The sequence below is a fragment of the Heliangelus exortis genome, chromosome 18 (assembly GCF_036169615.1).
Source record: "Heliangelus exortis chromosome 18, bHelExo1.hap1, whole genome shotgun sequence".
Lineage (NCBI taxonomy): Eukaryota > Metazoa > Chordata > Aves > Apodiformes > Trochilidae > Heliangelus > Heliangelus exortis.
In genome coordinates, this window is record NC_092439.1 from 7,393,686 (window position 1) to 7,407,126 (window position 13,441).

General features: G+C 40.8%; 1 protein-coding gene across 3 annotated transcripts in view; it reads left to right on the forward strand.

Moving 5' to 3' along the window:
- Positions 1-946: 946 nt before the first annotated feature.
- Positions 947-13,441, forward strand: part of LOC139804471 (synaptotagmin-9) — a 61,210-nt gene continuing 48,715 nt past the window's right edge. Inside the window, exon 1 of one of the 3 annotated variants that reach the window (XM_071761733.1) lies at positions 947-1,362. In XM_071761733.1, the coding sequence (XP_071617834.1) occupies positions 1,215-1,362 (148 nt within the window). In that variant the 5' untranslated portion in view covers positions 947-1,214. The remainder of the gene's footprint in view (positions 1,363-13,441) is intronic. The other 2 variants (XM_071761731.1, XM_071761732.1) reach the window with 2 other exon arrangements.

Consider the following 13,441-nt stretch of genomic DNA (forward strand, 5'->3'; position numbering starts at 1 on the left):
AATCTCCCAACTCATCATGGCCTTTGATATTAGCTAAAACTAGCATAAAAGAGAGAAGAAAAAAAAAAAAGTTAAATGGAGCAGCCAGTTCTCAGCTTTTCCCCTCATGACACCCGCCAGCCTCCCTGCCTCTAAACCCAGAACCTTACAAATCTGCTTGTCAGGATAAACATGCTTAATGGCAGGAGACTTGGCAGCCCCCACCTCCTCCAGCAAAGTCTCTATGGCTCCCCTCAAGGTATGGCTGGTTTTCAGGTGCCTGGAAATTTCTCATCCCAGCTTAACTCTTTCTAACACATCGACCAGAACAAAAAAAAATGTACTTGCTGAAGAACACCATTCTATCCAGAGTAAATTTCTAACATTTGCCCCTCTTATAGATTCTCAACAGCGAGGGCACGCATTTTATAGAGAGATATTTCATGAAAATTAGATGAGCAAACAGAGTAATTTCTGAACAGGAGCAGGCAGTGAGACACAAAAAGTACACGGTATCTAACGAACTGCTCGTCAGCATTTAACGCGGATCCGCAAACAGGAGGCTTGGGCCTGGCCAGTGATGGAGAGAAGGATGACGAGGAGCTGCCCATTGGGACCTGACTTAAGGACCGTCCTTCACCAGACCCTTTGCCGCTTCTGAAGTTTTCTTCCAAGCCTGTTATCGGACACAGCAGAGGGTCTCTGCGCCGGGCGGGGGGCGAACGGGGGGTAGGAGAGGGTTCCGTGACCGGACCCCGCCGCCGAGCGGTACCCCCCGGGCAGGAATCAGGCCGGGGTCCGGCGAAGCCCTGCCTCCGGGGCGGAGAGAGGCTCGCCGGCCAGCCTGCCCGGGCGGAGGTTCGGCCGGGCCCCCCGCCCGCTCCCGCCGCGGGGGAGAGCTGCGCCAGCGCGGCTGGGCGGTCGCGGCGGGGCCGGCCCTCCCCGCCTTTGCATTCAACTAGTGGGACACCCCCTTCCCCCTCGAGTCCGTCGTCCCACGGAGCTGCGCGGCTGCCAGGAGGCGGCGGGACGAAGCCGGCAGCGAGGGCTTGGGGGAGGCGGGGGGGAGCAGCGGGCGGCCCGGCCCGGCCCGGCTCGGCCCGGCGGGGCGGGCGGCGCTGGCGGAAGATGCGGGCGGCGGCCCCGCGGCACGGACGGCTGCAGGCGGGCGGCGGGCAGCGGCGCGGCGCCTGACCGCAGGGCTCCTCTCCGCTGCCGAGGATGCTGGGGGGGCGATGCCCGGCGACAGGGAGGACGAGATTTGCCAGAAAGCGCTGCAGCTGCTGGCCGAGCTGTGCTCCGTCGGGGCGGTGGACAACGAGAACTGCCGGGAATTCATCGACTACGTGCGGGACAGAGCCCGGCCCCGCCTCACCGACTCAGGTACGGCCGCCGCTGTTACGGGTGCGGGCTGGGCGCGGGCACCGGCGGCCTCCCCCGTTCCCTGGCTACAGGAGAAGGACGAACATCCCCAAGCATCCCTCGGAGGCCGGGTGCCGCGGGGCGAGGCCTGCCGGCGCGGCGAGGACTACCCCGGGGTGCGAGCGGCCGGGGAGGGAAGAAGCGGGGGAGGTCGCGGGAGCTCGGGACCGGGGGGATTTGTCACCTCCTGACCGGGGGAGGACGCTTGTCCGGGCTCGGCTGCCTGCCGCGGCTGCCGGGTCTCCGATAGAGACTCCCAGCGCCCAGGGGCTGGGGGAGATGCGGACCCCCGGCTCGGCATCAGTCCCCGCAGGAGCCCGGGTGAGCTGCCCGAGTGCCGGCAGCGCCGGGGGCGGGCAGGGCGACCGGCAACTTCTGCCTGTGCTGCCGGTGGCCTCGCCTCAGCCCGGCCCTGGAGCGGGTCGGAGCCTCCTGCCCAGCGCTGCCTCCTCCGTAGCTTGCTGCAGTGTCATTAGCCGAGGGGCTCATCTTGTGCTCCTGTGGCCCTCCCCATGGCTCTCGGTTTAATTGTAAAAGACAGGGGGAGTGTGCCTTGTAGCTCAGTTTAAATGCAACACAATCTAACCTAACTTCCCAGTTCTGTATTTCACAAGCTAAAAAGACTGTTTCTTGCATTTCCGTAACGGGGGGTTTCTAGTTCTGACAAGATGCACACTGAGTGGTTTTGTGTGTATGTCAGGATTATGGTTGCCTTTTTGTATCTTGGCGTTACAACTTTACCTTAAGGAAGCTTTTTAATAACGAAGCTGACTCCAGCTATTAAAAAATTTTGAAAGAGTAATGATGTTCTGTACATCTCTGGTGATAAGGAAAAGGTAAACTGAAGTAGGGGGTTATTATGTTGTATTTTTATACTCAAGTTTGCTCAGTATGAGGAGAAATTTAGAGAGTTAAAAGAGAAGTTGGTAAACGTCTGCAGTACAGGAAAGCCTTCATGTTAGATCAGCTGATCATAACACCACAGTATTTGCTTCTTTAATATTCTCTGGAAGAAATCAGTAAATGTAGCACAGGACAGTCTAATGGCACTTTATTCTTAAATATTTTACTGCAATTTGGTGAGTCTGAAGTAATACTAAGAGTGCAACTTAGTGACAAATGCTTGGATATCCTAAAAGGCCTGGAGGAAACAACCAAAAAGAAAAAAAATAGGTGGAAAAGCGATCTGTTTTCACAAGAAATGAATAAAAAATTTTCTGACATTCATTTTGCTTGTATTCAAAGCTATTTGCAGCTATTCTGGCTTCTCGCTTTCTTAAAAATACTCAAAGTGATTCATGCAATGTTTGATAAGGATTCTTTAAAATTAAGCAAATTTAATTGTTTTGTTCGTATAGGCAGTTTTAATTGCTTTGTTCATATAAGCAGTAATTTTTGTGACAGACACCTGTGATTTTCTGTAATTTTCATCTACCAAGATCAATCACATGTTTGTGTATCAGGTGATGATTCCAAAAATGTCTACGTAAATCAGGGCTCGCTTTGAATACTAAAGTACTTGAAATGCATATGGGACTTTAACCTCAGCTGCTTGGATAACAGCTTTTCAGATTTCTCTCAGAAGATACCTGCTTTTTTCCATCAGCCTCGGGCTAAAAGAGTACCTGGCATCTGTTTAGGAGCATATTTAAAACACAGTGTGCTCAGTAAAAATGTATCACCTCTACCTAAAGATTTTAAAAATACATAAAAACCTGTCTTTATTTCTACCTGTTTTGCTTACACCATGATTATACAACAGCCTTTCGGTACTGTTGCAAACCTGCTCAATTACACAGAGCAGCAGTCCCTAACCTTCTCCAGCCAATGTGCAACAGCAGTGAGCAATTGTGCTGCAGGCAGCATCTTCCCATTGGCCTCAGTTTTAACTTTTTTTTTTTTTTTTTTTTTTTTGCATCTGCAGCCTGTCTCAGAGGGTCTCACAGGCAACAAGTTAACCATAAGCCCTGACTTGGAAACAACTTCTATAGGGTAGCAATGTCAGGAATTTATTAATTTATCTTGTCTTACATTTCTTTGATTAAAGTACATATATTGTCCTGGTAAACTGGCTGTCTATGAGGTTTGTTAGCTGGTTCTTGGATATCATGGATTGGACAGTAAGAAGACATCGTGAGTGACTTTCAGAAAGAATATGATTGACAGTCACAGGGTAGTTCATTGACCAAAAACCAGCTTCATTGACAGAGTGAGTTTCATTGACTTAGCAATGTTGAAATGGCATTAAAAAGCCCTGTCAGCTGCTCCATTTACTTTGCAGCCACTAGTGGTCTATAAGGATGTGAAGAAAATCTATGCTGGAAGCAACTATTTACTGAAGGTTAGAAAAGACAGAATCATGGAATGGTTTGAGTAGAAAGGGACCTTAAAGATCATTTAGTTCCTACCCTCCCATGGGCAGGGACACCTTCCACTAGATCAGGTTTCTCAAAGCCCCATCCAGCATGGCCTTGAACGCTTCCAAGGATCCACAGCATCTCTGGGAATCCTGTTCCAGTGTCTCACCACCATCACGGTAAAAAAATCTTACCTAAGATCTACCTTAAATCTATCATCTTTCAGTTTGAAACTGTTCCCCCTGGTCACTACATGTCCTTATAAATGTCCCTGTCAAGCTTTCCTGTAGGCCCCCTTCAGGCACTGGAAGGCCTCGGTAAAGTCTCCCAGGAGCCTTTCCTTGTCCGGGGTTTCAACTTCAAGGAAGAGAAAAGCACCAAAAAAAGGCCCAATTGCATAAATGTGGCTTCTCAGCTGACCAGTGGAATGTGGGCCCAAAGTTTTCTTGCATATTGTGTCACTCTCAAGGAAGCTTATATATTCTTGCAATAAGCAGTATCCCAGCACACCTCCTTTTAATTCAGAACTGAGTTTAAAAACAAAACCTTTCTTCAGAAAGTAGTTTAATTTCTTAACAGGGTATTTTTAAATTTTTAACTCAATGACTTACTGATTTATCGCTCACCACAAACTGCAAGGATAGTATCAACCTGCACAGTTTCATCAAGACAGTAAGTACCTATAGATTTGTCTAGATAAACACAAAAAGCATTTCTGAATTTTAGATTTGAAAAATACTTGAGTGGGTGAAATAATTTTCAGTATGGTTATGATTTTTATTTTACTTGTTATGAGCCATTGCTTTCTAATTTTTATTTTTAATTTTATTTTCCTCCCACCAAATGGATGTAAAATGATGCCACTCAAAATTGATAGTACCCTATATGTCATGCTAGTGCAAAAACCTTCACAAGACAGAGGACAAGCACCACTTGCTTTATGTCAAATGAATTAAGAATTGTGAAGCCCAAGTCCCCTTGGGTTTCAAGAACCAAAGTGCTTTTTCAACAGTTTAAATAAATAAATAAATAAAACAATTGTTTTTCTCTTTTGAGAAGTCAGGAACAAGTTTCCAGGAGGTAAAAGTATTCTCTCCTGTTGCTTGTATTCTAAGATTTTCTGCTAGTTTAATTTTATCTAAACAAATGGACTGTCAGATTTTCCTCATACTGAGAGCTTGGTATTGGTCTTCCTGGGAAATTTATTTTAAACAGGTAACTCAGCTTTGAATATTTATAGAAAAGAATCAATTGTGTTGAAAGGAAAAGTATTACCTGTATTCTTAATAACAGCTTGAAGCTGTAATTAAAGTAAATTAATATAAGTAAAAGTAAATTAAATAAAGATTTTATTTTAATATAGCTGTATATAACTTTTTTTCCTAGAATAGATCTTTGTTCTTTTCACAGGGAACCTAAAGATGTATAGATGCTTAAGTCAAAATTTACACTTCAGAACCACATGAAAGGAAGACCACAAAAATCATTCCTACAATAAAACTGACCCTGAACTTTGATCAGATTGGAGCACGGTCATATTAATGCTGTTCAAACATGAAAGGACAGATCCTCACACTTCTGAAGTAACTTTACATTTTTTAGTGGTACGAAGCAAGTTCAGGGGAGGGGTACTTGCCTCTAACTTGAGAAGACCAACAGGAGCAGGTTTTCTGTTGTCCCTCTGACCAAGACTCCTGTCACTTCTGTCCTGTGGCTCCTCTTGGACATTACTGGGAGGAGATCAAGTTTAACCCTGTGAGAAAAACAGAAAAGAAAGATGGCTTCTAGCCCTCTTGGCCTCTACATCTATATTCAGTGTAGATGTGGAAAACAAGAGCTTTCTGGGGCTTCTATTTCATTTTTACTTTTCCCTTAAATGGGTATTCTACCAAATCTTTGTTGTTTACACTGAACTGACAGCATAACACTGTGTAACGCATGTGTTAATTAGACTGAAGCCAACTACATCCATTTTTATTTAATGAAATAAAAGTATGTTTATTTGTATACTATGTTGATTGTATATATATAATATTTAGTGAAGTCATTGCAAGCAGATTTCTCAAGTAATCCTAAAAGACAGAATAACATACCAACTGAATCAGAAGTTAGTTGTCTCTACAATCATCCACAATTTATGCAAGTCTGTTCTGAATGTGTGGTTATTTTGAGTTGTTAACAACAAAAATATATAGAATTGAAAATAACATGATGAGTAATGACAATAACATCAACTTCTGAAAAAATCAGGATGGCCAAACAGCATACGGCCTATCTTACACCTGAATTCTCATCTTAAGTACCAGTTTTGCTGATGTAAAAACAGTAGACTAAATTTAGCCCTTGTACATATAATGCACTTGCCACTAAAACTTTATCACTGCATTTGTCAAAACTCTTATTTCAATGGGATTTGCACATTCCTCTTACATAGGGGAAAGATGGGAAAGAATTATCGTTTCCTAAGAGATACCTAAGTTTTGCCCAGGCAACAGTTTACATTTGGAAACACAAAGGTCTGATCCTTTAAGTGGAGGTGTTACTATAATGGATTTATGGGTCATTAATTCCTCAAAAATGTGACCTTGTGTTACAAAAATAATGTTTTCAGTATTGGTAGAATTCAAAATTGTTACATTTCAAGAATCAAGCACAAATGATAGGCCACATGCCTCCCCCTAGATAGCTTTCTAGAGATTTTTTTTCAAGACTAGTCTGTGAGAGTTTAATTACACTGTTTTAAAATCCAGAAACCTAGAAATATAAGTCCAAAATTATTGTTGTCGTAACAGCAGATCTCATTAAATTCAGTTTTGAGGAGGTGCAACATAGCAACATCTTTGGTGTATAATAAGAAGCTGAACATAAACTGTAATATATATATTTATATCAAAACCACATTTCTATATTTTAGGTATTCCTCCACTGAAAATAATGGTTATTGTTAGTTCAGTGCAAAGCTGCACTTAAGAACATTGTATTGTGCATCTTTTTGCTATATTTTGTCATTAATTTAAGCTCTTCTGTGGCTTTATGTAAACCAAAAAGATAAAGAGAGATTATTTTGGTCTAAAGCTCTATGTCCTTTTCATATTGCAAACAAACTTTTAGTTCAAAGGATAAGAATTTAGAATAATTAATTACCCATGGAAAGACTTTTCATAAAAATGCTGTCTGTTGCAACTTACTGCTTATTCCTGATGTTCATTTTCTTACAAGGTAAATCTTTTTTGCATGTTCTGTGGGACTGTTCAGTGAGTACTTGATGCATTTATTTGGAAAGTACAAAAAAATTCTGTCACATAAAGAAAATGTTATGTATAACAGCTGCTGGTTTGCTCATTTGCTACATTAGGTATTATAATCACATCAAATCTTGTGTGTTTTAAGTTGCTCAATATGTTCAGCTGCTTTTTGGTTGTTGTTTTGTTTTTTTTTTTCCTTTTAATTTTAGACATTCATTAGCAAAGTAAAATTGGCTTGACTACTTTTGGCAGACAAGTATGCTACAGGATTTTTATCCTAGATACTTCCTATGGTTAGTTGGAATTCAGTAGTACCACAGATGAAATTGAAAGCAGCATTTGTGGCTGTCTTGAGCCAATTTACCATTGACGTGTGTCTATCAAAGATAAACAATCCAAGAATATATTATCTTTCAGAAGGAGCTTTAAGATTATTGATGTGAATCCACCATTTAACAAAAAAAAAAAAGTCAGGCACTGGTGATTTGGGAGTTAAAACTTTCAAAGGGCAGGTAAAGCAAGAAGAATTTGGAATGGAAATAGGGTCATTCCTTCCAGTAGACTTTCTCAGTCTTTCCCCCCCAGTGTAGTTTTACACACACACAAAGATAAAGCTTTCCTGACTTCCTTAGGAAACATGTTTCCTTCAGGAAGTTTGTTCAACATTTCCAAATTCTGCCTTACTGTCTTTTAAACTCCCCAAATATTTCCTTTCCCCTTGTGACAGATCTTTTTTGTGTGTATACAATTACTAGCCCAAATCAAAATATTTACCTTCTTTAATCTTTTCTTGCAAACCAGATGAAGACTTGTAAACCAGTCTTCAGAATTTATGCTCAGGTTACCACTCAGTTACTTTGGGCCTGGTTTCTCCATTTGTTTTCCAGATTGTGTTTATAATTGTGTTTCACCTGTTTTTTTCCATCTGGGTGTTTCCCTTCCATTTCTCAAGCAGCATCTCATTTTATTAACTGCCTGTATTTCTAGTACTTCAAATATATTTGTCTTTTAATTATCTGACAGTATAGTTTGTTTTCTCCACACATTTAGTGTAGTAACAGTATTGCTGTTTAATCAATCAATGTGTAATGTTTGACCCATCTTGCACACAGGTTGTCTCATTGGACATCTGGCCACAGCTATATAAAGTTCTATTTAGAGTTCAGTTTTAAAACTTTGTACTTATTTTGTAGCTTTCAAGAGATTAATGCCTATAAAGTTAGTGGTTTCACTAATATACATTAGATATTATAGAAGATGTTTTTCACATCTATCAAATTATACAATTAATTACAACTTTTAGGTCACTAAGAATTATCTGACTATAACACACAGAAAGGAATGTACAGTACTAATCAGAAAATGATCAATGACACCCACAATCTGAGGATCTTCTCTTTCCATTTGTAGCAGACATTCTAGCCTAGCAAGACTTTCATGGGTTTTTCCCATAGAGAAGTTTAATGGGTAAAAGTAAACCTAGCTATTCTATCCTTTTTTGGGAAGCCTCCCATAAATAGGGTGATCTCAAGTATTCCTTATGCTGAGGGCTCTGTGTATAAAGGAAGGGAGAGTTTCCTGAGCCTGGCTACAGAGGAATAAAGCAGGTTGTGAATTGGTTCTTGGTGAGTACTGTTCTATTCTCTGTAGTGGGGCTGATTTAGGATATGTAGCAGTGGCATTATGGCAATTCTTGCCTGCTGAAAAGAGCTTTTATGTTCATTAGCAACCAAATACAAAAGAAAACAGATCTGGTATTCCTTAAAAAAATACCAAAAACTCTGAACAAAAAAATTTCATATCTGTACTGTTTCTTTTTAACCTTTTCCTGTTTGCTTGGGGTAGTAAAAGACACAAATCTAGACCAATAACTCCAATTTTGCTTAATTCTGTGATTGACTTATCTTTTGCAGTAGATCATGCCATCAGGAAAGATTCTTATCTCTGCAGATGCCATTAAGTCATCCATAATAGCAAAAGTCTAACTTAAATTTTTATTTTCTTTTTTCTTTTTTTTTTTTATTTTATTGCAAAAGATTAGTGAGTCAAAACAAAAGTTTTCTCCGTCCAAATCAAGGACTGTGAGATAAATAATCATGTTTAATGAATAAAGTTTGTATTAGGCTGGAAAATGGAGACCAGAAATTAGGCTGTAACTGACAGACAGAAAGGTGAGAGGTTGACTTTTTTTTTTGCCATTGTATTTGTTTGTTCTAAATTTATAGCTGTTGCACAGAGAGATAATGGCATAAGCAAGAAGCCTGTTCCTTCTCTTGCCCAGGAGATGGACTGGAGGAGCAGAACAGGCAGCCAAGCCTCTGCAGAAGAAGATACCACTCATGTTACAAAGGGACTAGACAGCACCAAGCAGATTTTCTGTCACTCAGAAATTAGAGTTAACTGGACTGATACCTGGGATTTTGAAGACCTTACTGCAGAGACACAGTAGACAGGAAATGTTGTTGATATACCTTGTTATACCTCTTTCATAAGAAGTTATGTTTCTGGTTTTTATAACAGTAAAGTCTGCCTTTTTTTTTTTTTTTTTTTTTTTCCCTTATTTTAAAAGCCTTTGAGCCTCTTTGAGGAGTTCATTGTAGAAAAAGATAGAAGTGGATCTGTCTGAATGTGTTGACTGTCTTGGAGTCCTATCAGATGCTCATTGCTTTTCTGGTTGTTTGGAAGTTTGTTGGGGTTTTTTTTTTTGAGGATTCACAGTTTTGCATGTCTGCCTGAGAAAGCATAATTTGACACTGACAGTAGGGCTGTGGCTAAGCAGGAAAAAGAAAGCTTGGCCATCACAACTTCACTTAGCAAGGAAAGCCTGTCACCTTGGCTCTTCCCTGTGCAGCAGCATCACTCATTCTGCCAGCTTCTGTTAGCTTCAGGTGTAACATTTTTCTGTCTGCTCTCATTCTCACGTTAATGTCTTATTCCTGCCTACCTTGTTCATTCTTTACCCATCTCTTGTTCTGTTGCTTCTATGTTATGAAGAGTGATTTGACTAGTCAAGATGATTTCTTCCATACTGCTGCTATGAGCCAGGGACAATAAAATAGCTAGAAGCAGCACTGAGAATAGCAGTGCACAGGTATAGGTTTGCCAGAGTGATTTGATAGTAATTACTGTATCTGTCCTCCTGTGGTGCAGTGTTACAAGTGAGACCCAGCATTGTGAACAAAAACTGAACTTTTTTCATTTGATGTATTTTTCTTCCTTCTTTTCTGTTTTTCTTGGGAGCTGGAAACCAGAACTGACTGTAACAGCAACAGAACCAGCAACAGCTTCAGCCACCTCCTTTTTTATTTTTTTTTCTCCTTTTCAAATTGTGGGGAAGCAATTTTTCACCCTCAGGAACATATAAATTTCAATCTCGGGATTCACTTCTCATTCTAAAGGCTCTGTGCACTGAGAGAAGGACCAGAAATTTTGTTAAAATGGAAGTCTTGGGATTTGACATTTTCAGTGGTTTGGCTATTTTACTGCTTCATTTCTGTACCCCTCTTATGAGGAAGATTTCCAGTGGTAGTTGTTGCCATGGTACTAAGCAGGATGAGGTGTCTACTCCAATCTTAAGACTATTTTTTTGGTTGTATTGTGAAAAATTATCTCTTCTGACAAGTCGGGCTTGTTTACGCAGAATTAATACAGTACCACTTCTCTCAGTCCAAAGTGGAGAAAGGCTCTCCAGGTCATTCCCCATGTGTCAAATCAAATATGAGCTTCAGTGGTGCTGGAAAAGCCATAGAATTAGCTCTGTCCTTTGACTCCCTTGTTAGCTGTTCAAATGAACAACCGCTTCACGCCCTGCCGAGCAGCTGATTGGCCTTGGAGGGAAGAAGCATCTGAAGCAGTATTAATGTTTCATTCAAAATCATGAGAGCCAGGGATGAGGGGAGGGGAATTAGGGAATTCAAAACCCCAAATCAGTAGTGCCTTTTATTTCACTAGGCCCTTTTCTCTTGAGCAGCATCCCTAATTGTTTCCCACACTGGGTTTCTTCTCAGGCCAGCCTTGCTGACTTTATGAGATGTTTTTGCCAAGGGTAAATTTAACAGTGTAGAGAGAGGAGTTCAGCCTTTTATCTTCCCTTCACATGTCTCTCCCAATTCTCCATTCCTTCTCCTCAACCCTGTTAACTGTATTTAATATAACATGGACTGTGTAGGAGATGGAGGGGCAAAGAAGCTCTGCAGGGTCATTCCTTCCAGTAGACTTTCTCACTCTTTCTCCCGCCACGCTCTGCTATTTTCCCTTCTCCAGTCATCACTGGTCCACTGTAGCATGTATTGTGTAAGCAAAACAGGTAAGCAAGCTGTAAAATCAGTGCCTTAAAATGCTGTATCAAAGATACATGCACAGACTAGATGTGATAAACCAATCAGTAAAAGAGGATAGTGTAAAGCATGACAGCAAGGACAGCCAACTCTGTCTGGGAAATGCACAAGTCCATGGACTCAGACAGTAAGTATAAAACATTAAAAGCTGTAAAAGAGGAGCAATTCTCTATTTTCTGTAGCAGTCCTGGTGGTTTGAAACATGGCTGGCAGCCATTCCAGTGTGTTTATTGCCATCGCTGATGTTAAAAAAAGTATCACCTCAAAGTGGGTATTCGGTTAATATCTTGACTTAATTATAAATAGTTTAGCACATGCCAGGGTTTTTGAACTGGAAATGTTGCTAACATATAAAAATTGGTTTTTTTCTTAGGATGGTAGTAGAAAAAATGTTATATACAGAAATGTTGAATACTATCCATTCATTAAACAATGTCTAAAGAGGTACTGTCCTCAGTAACTGACAGCCAAGTCTATAAGTACTTCTGAGGTAATTATTGAGATTAAAAACCCAAATGCTGCTTATTCTTATTCTTTACCTATTAGATAGTATTTAGGGAAAAAAAAAAAAAAAAGCAAGCTTTTTTGACTATTGCCTGACTCAGCAATTGAAGGAAGGGAACAATGCTGATGATGCTTGGTTCAAGGTAATGGGAGGCCTTAGAACCAGCTGTGGTGGAGTGTGAGCATACAAAAGAGAATGAAAGATACTAGGCTGAAATTCCTCTGAATCAAATATGTTGATACAAACTTGTTTGATTCATGGATGCTTAGACACAGTATATGGTTTAGTAGTCTGGAATAGATTACTAGTTGGGGATTGCAAAAACTAAGACTCCTTTCTTAATTGTGCCAGTCACTAGGGTGTCATCTCGGAGAAATCTCTCTGAGCTCCTTTCCCCCTGCCCTTTTAGCTGCATCCTCAGTTCTGGTATGCAGTTAAAACTCCAGCCAATCCCCGGCCTATAATCAGTGGAGAAAGCAGGGCATGTCTCAAGTGTGATGCCAGTAAAGCACTGAAAGTGCCTAAAAAGCAGCCAAGAGAAAACATTGGGCCCAATGTTTTGGAAAGTAATCTTCCTGAATGTGGCTTTCTGTTTTCATACTGAACAGGCAACAAAAGCTTGTGCTTTGTCAGGGCCTCTCAGCACTTTACTCTTATAAATAATAAACAGAAAATATTTTCCTCCTGTGTAGATTAGCAAATAAAAATGTGTCTCTGTTACCAGCAAGCAAGCCCTAACTGAGAGTCAGAGATTTGATGGAATACAAATTCAAATAGGAATAAATAAAGATATAAGGAGGATTTCAAAACCTCTGTTTTTGTTCTGGGTTTAATCTGAATGTTTAGCTATGGAATTTATTCACGATATCTGTTTGCAAGCTTCGATTTATGTTTTCAGGCTTAAATCTTGCCACATACTCTAGCCAGGATCTGGCTGTGCAACAGTACTAACAAGGTAACGTTTAGTTTCCATTCACATATCCCAGCATTTTGCCACTCACTGCCTCTTTTTTGACGTAAGAGTTTCAAATGTTTACTTTCGTGGCCTGGGTTGGATTGCAAATGCAGATCTTGGCTCCATCTATACAAGCGCTTGGTTTTGAAGAAAAGATTTAAAATAATGTTCATGTAATACAGTTTTACGTCTGTTTTCCCATAGTATAGTCAAACTATCACTAGTGTAGTTATTATTTTCATCTCATTTTCTTTATTTCTTTTTGGGGGCCATGTGAGGCCAGGATAAGTAGTAGAAATTGATGTGTGGCTTATCTACCTAAGGATGTTGGATGACAAATAGAAAAAGTACCAAGAAAAAAAAAATACTCTAAAATCATTCAGCTGAAGTAGCTGAATCCTCTCAGCACATTCCAGTTAGCAAGAAAAGTGGGTTGTAGCTGTCTCTGGGGAGCTGAGAAGAAACCCACATTACTATTTTTAGTTGTGTTTCTTCCCCGGGCAAGAATGAAAAATGTAGAGACCAGAAGATGGCAAAACAGTGGCTAGAAATTTACCATCAGTTTACTCTGTTTGTGTTTGTTTTTCCCTCAGAAGTAGCAGGATTCTTGGACTTCTTCAAAACCCAGAGAATTTCCCAGA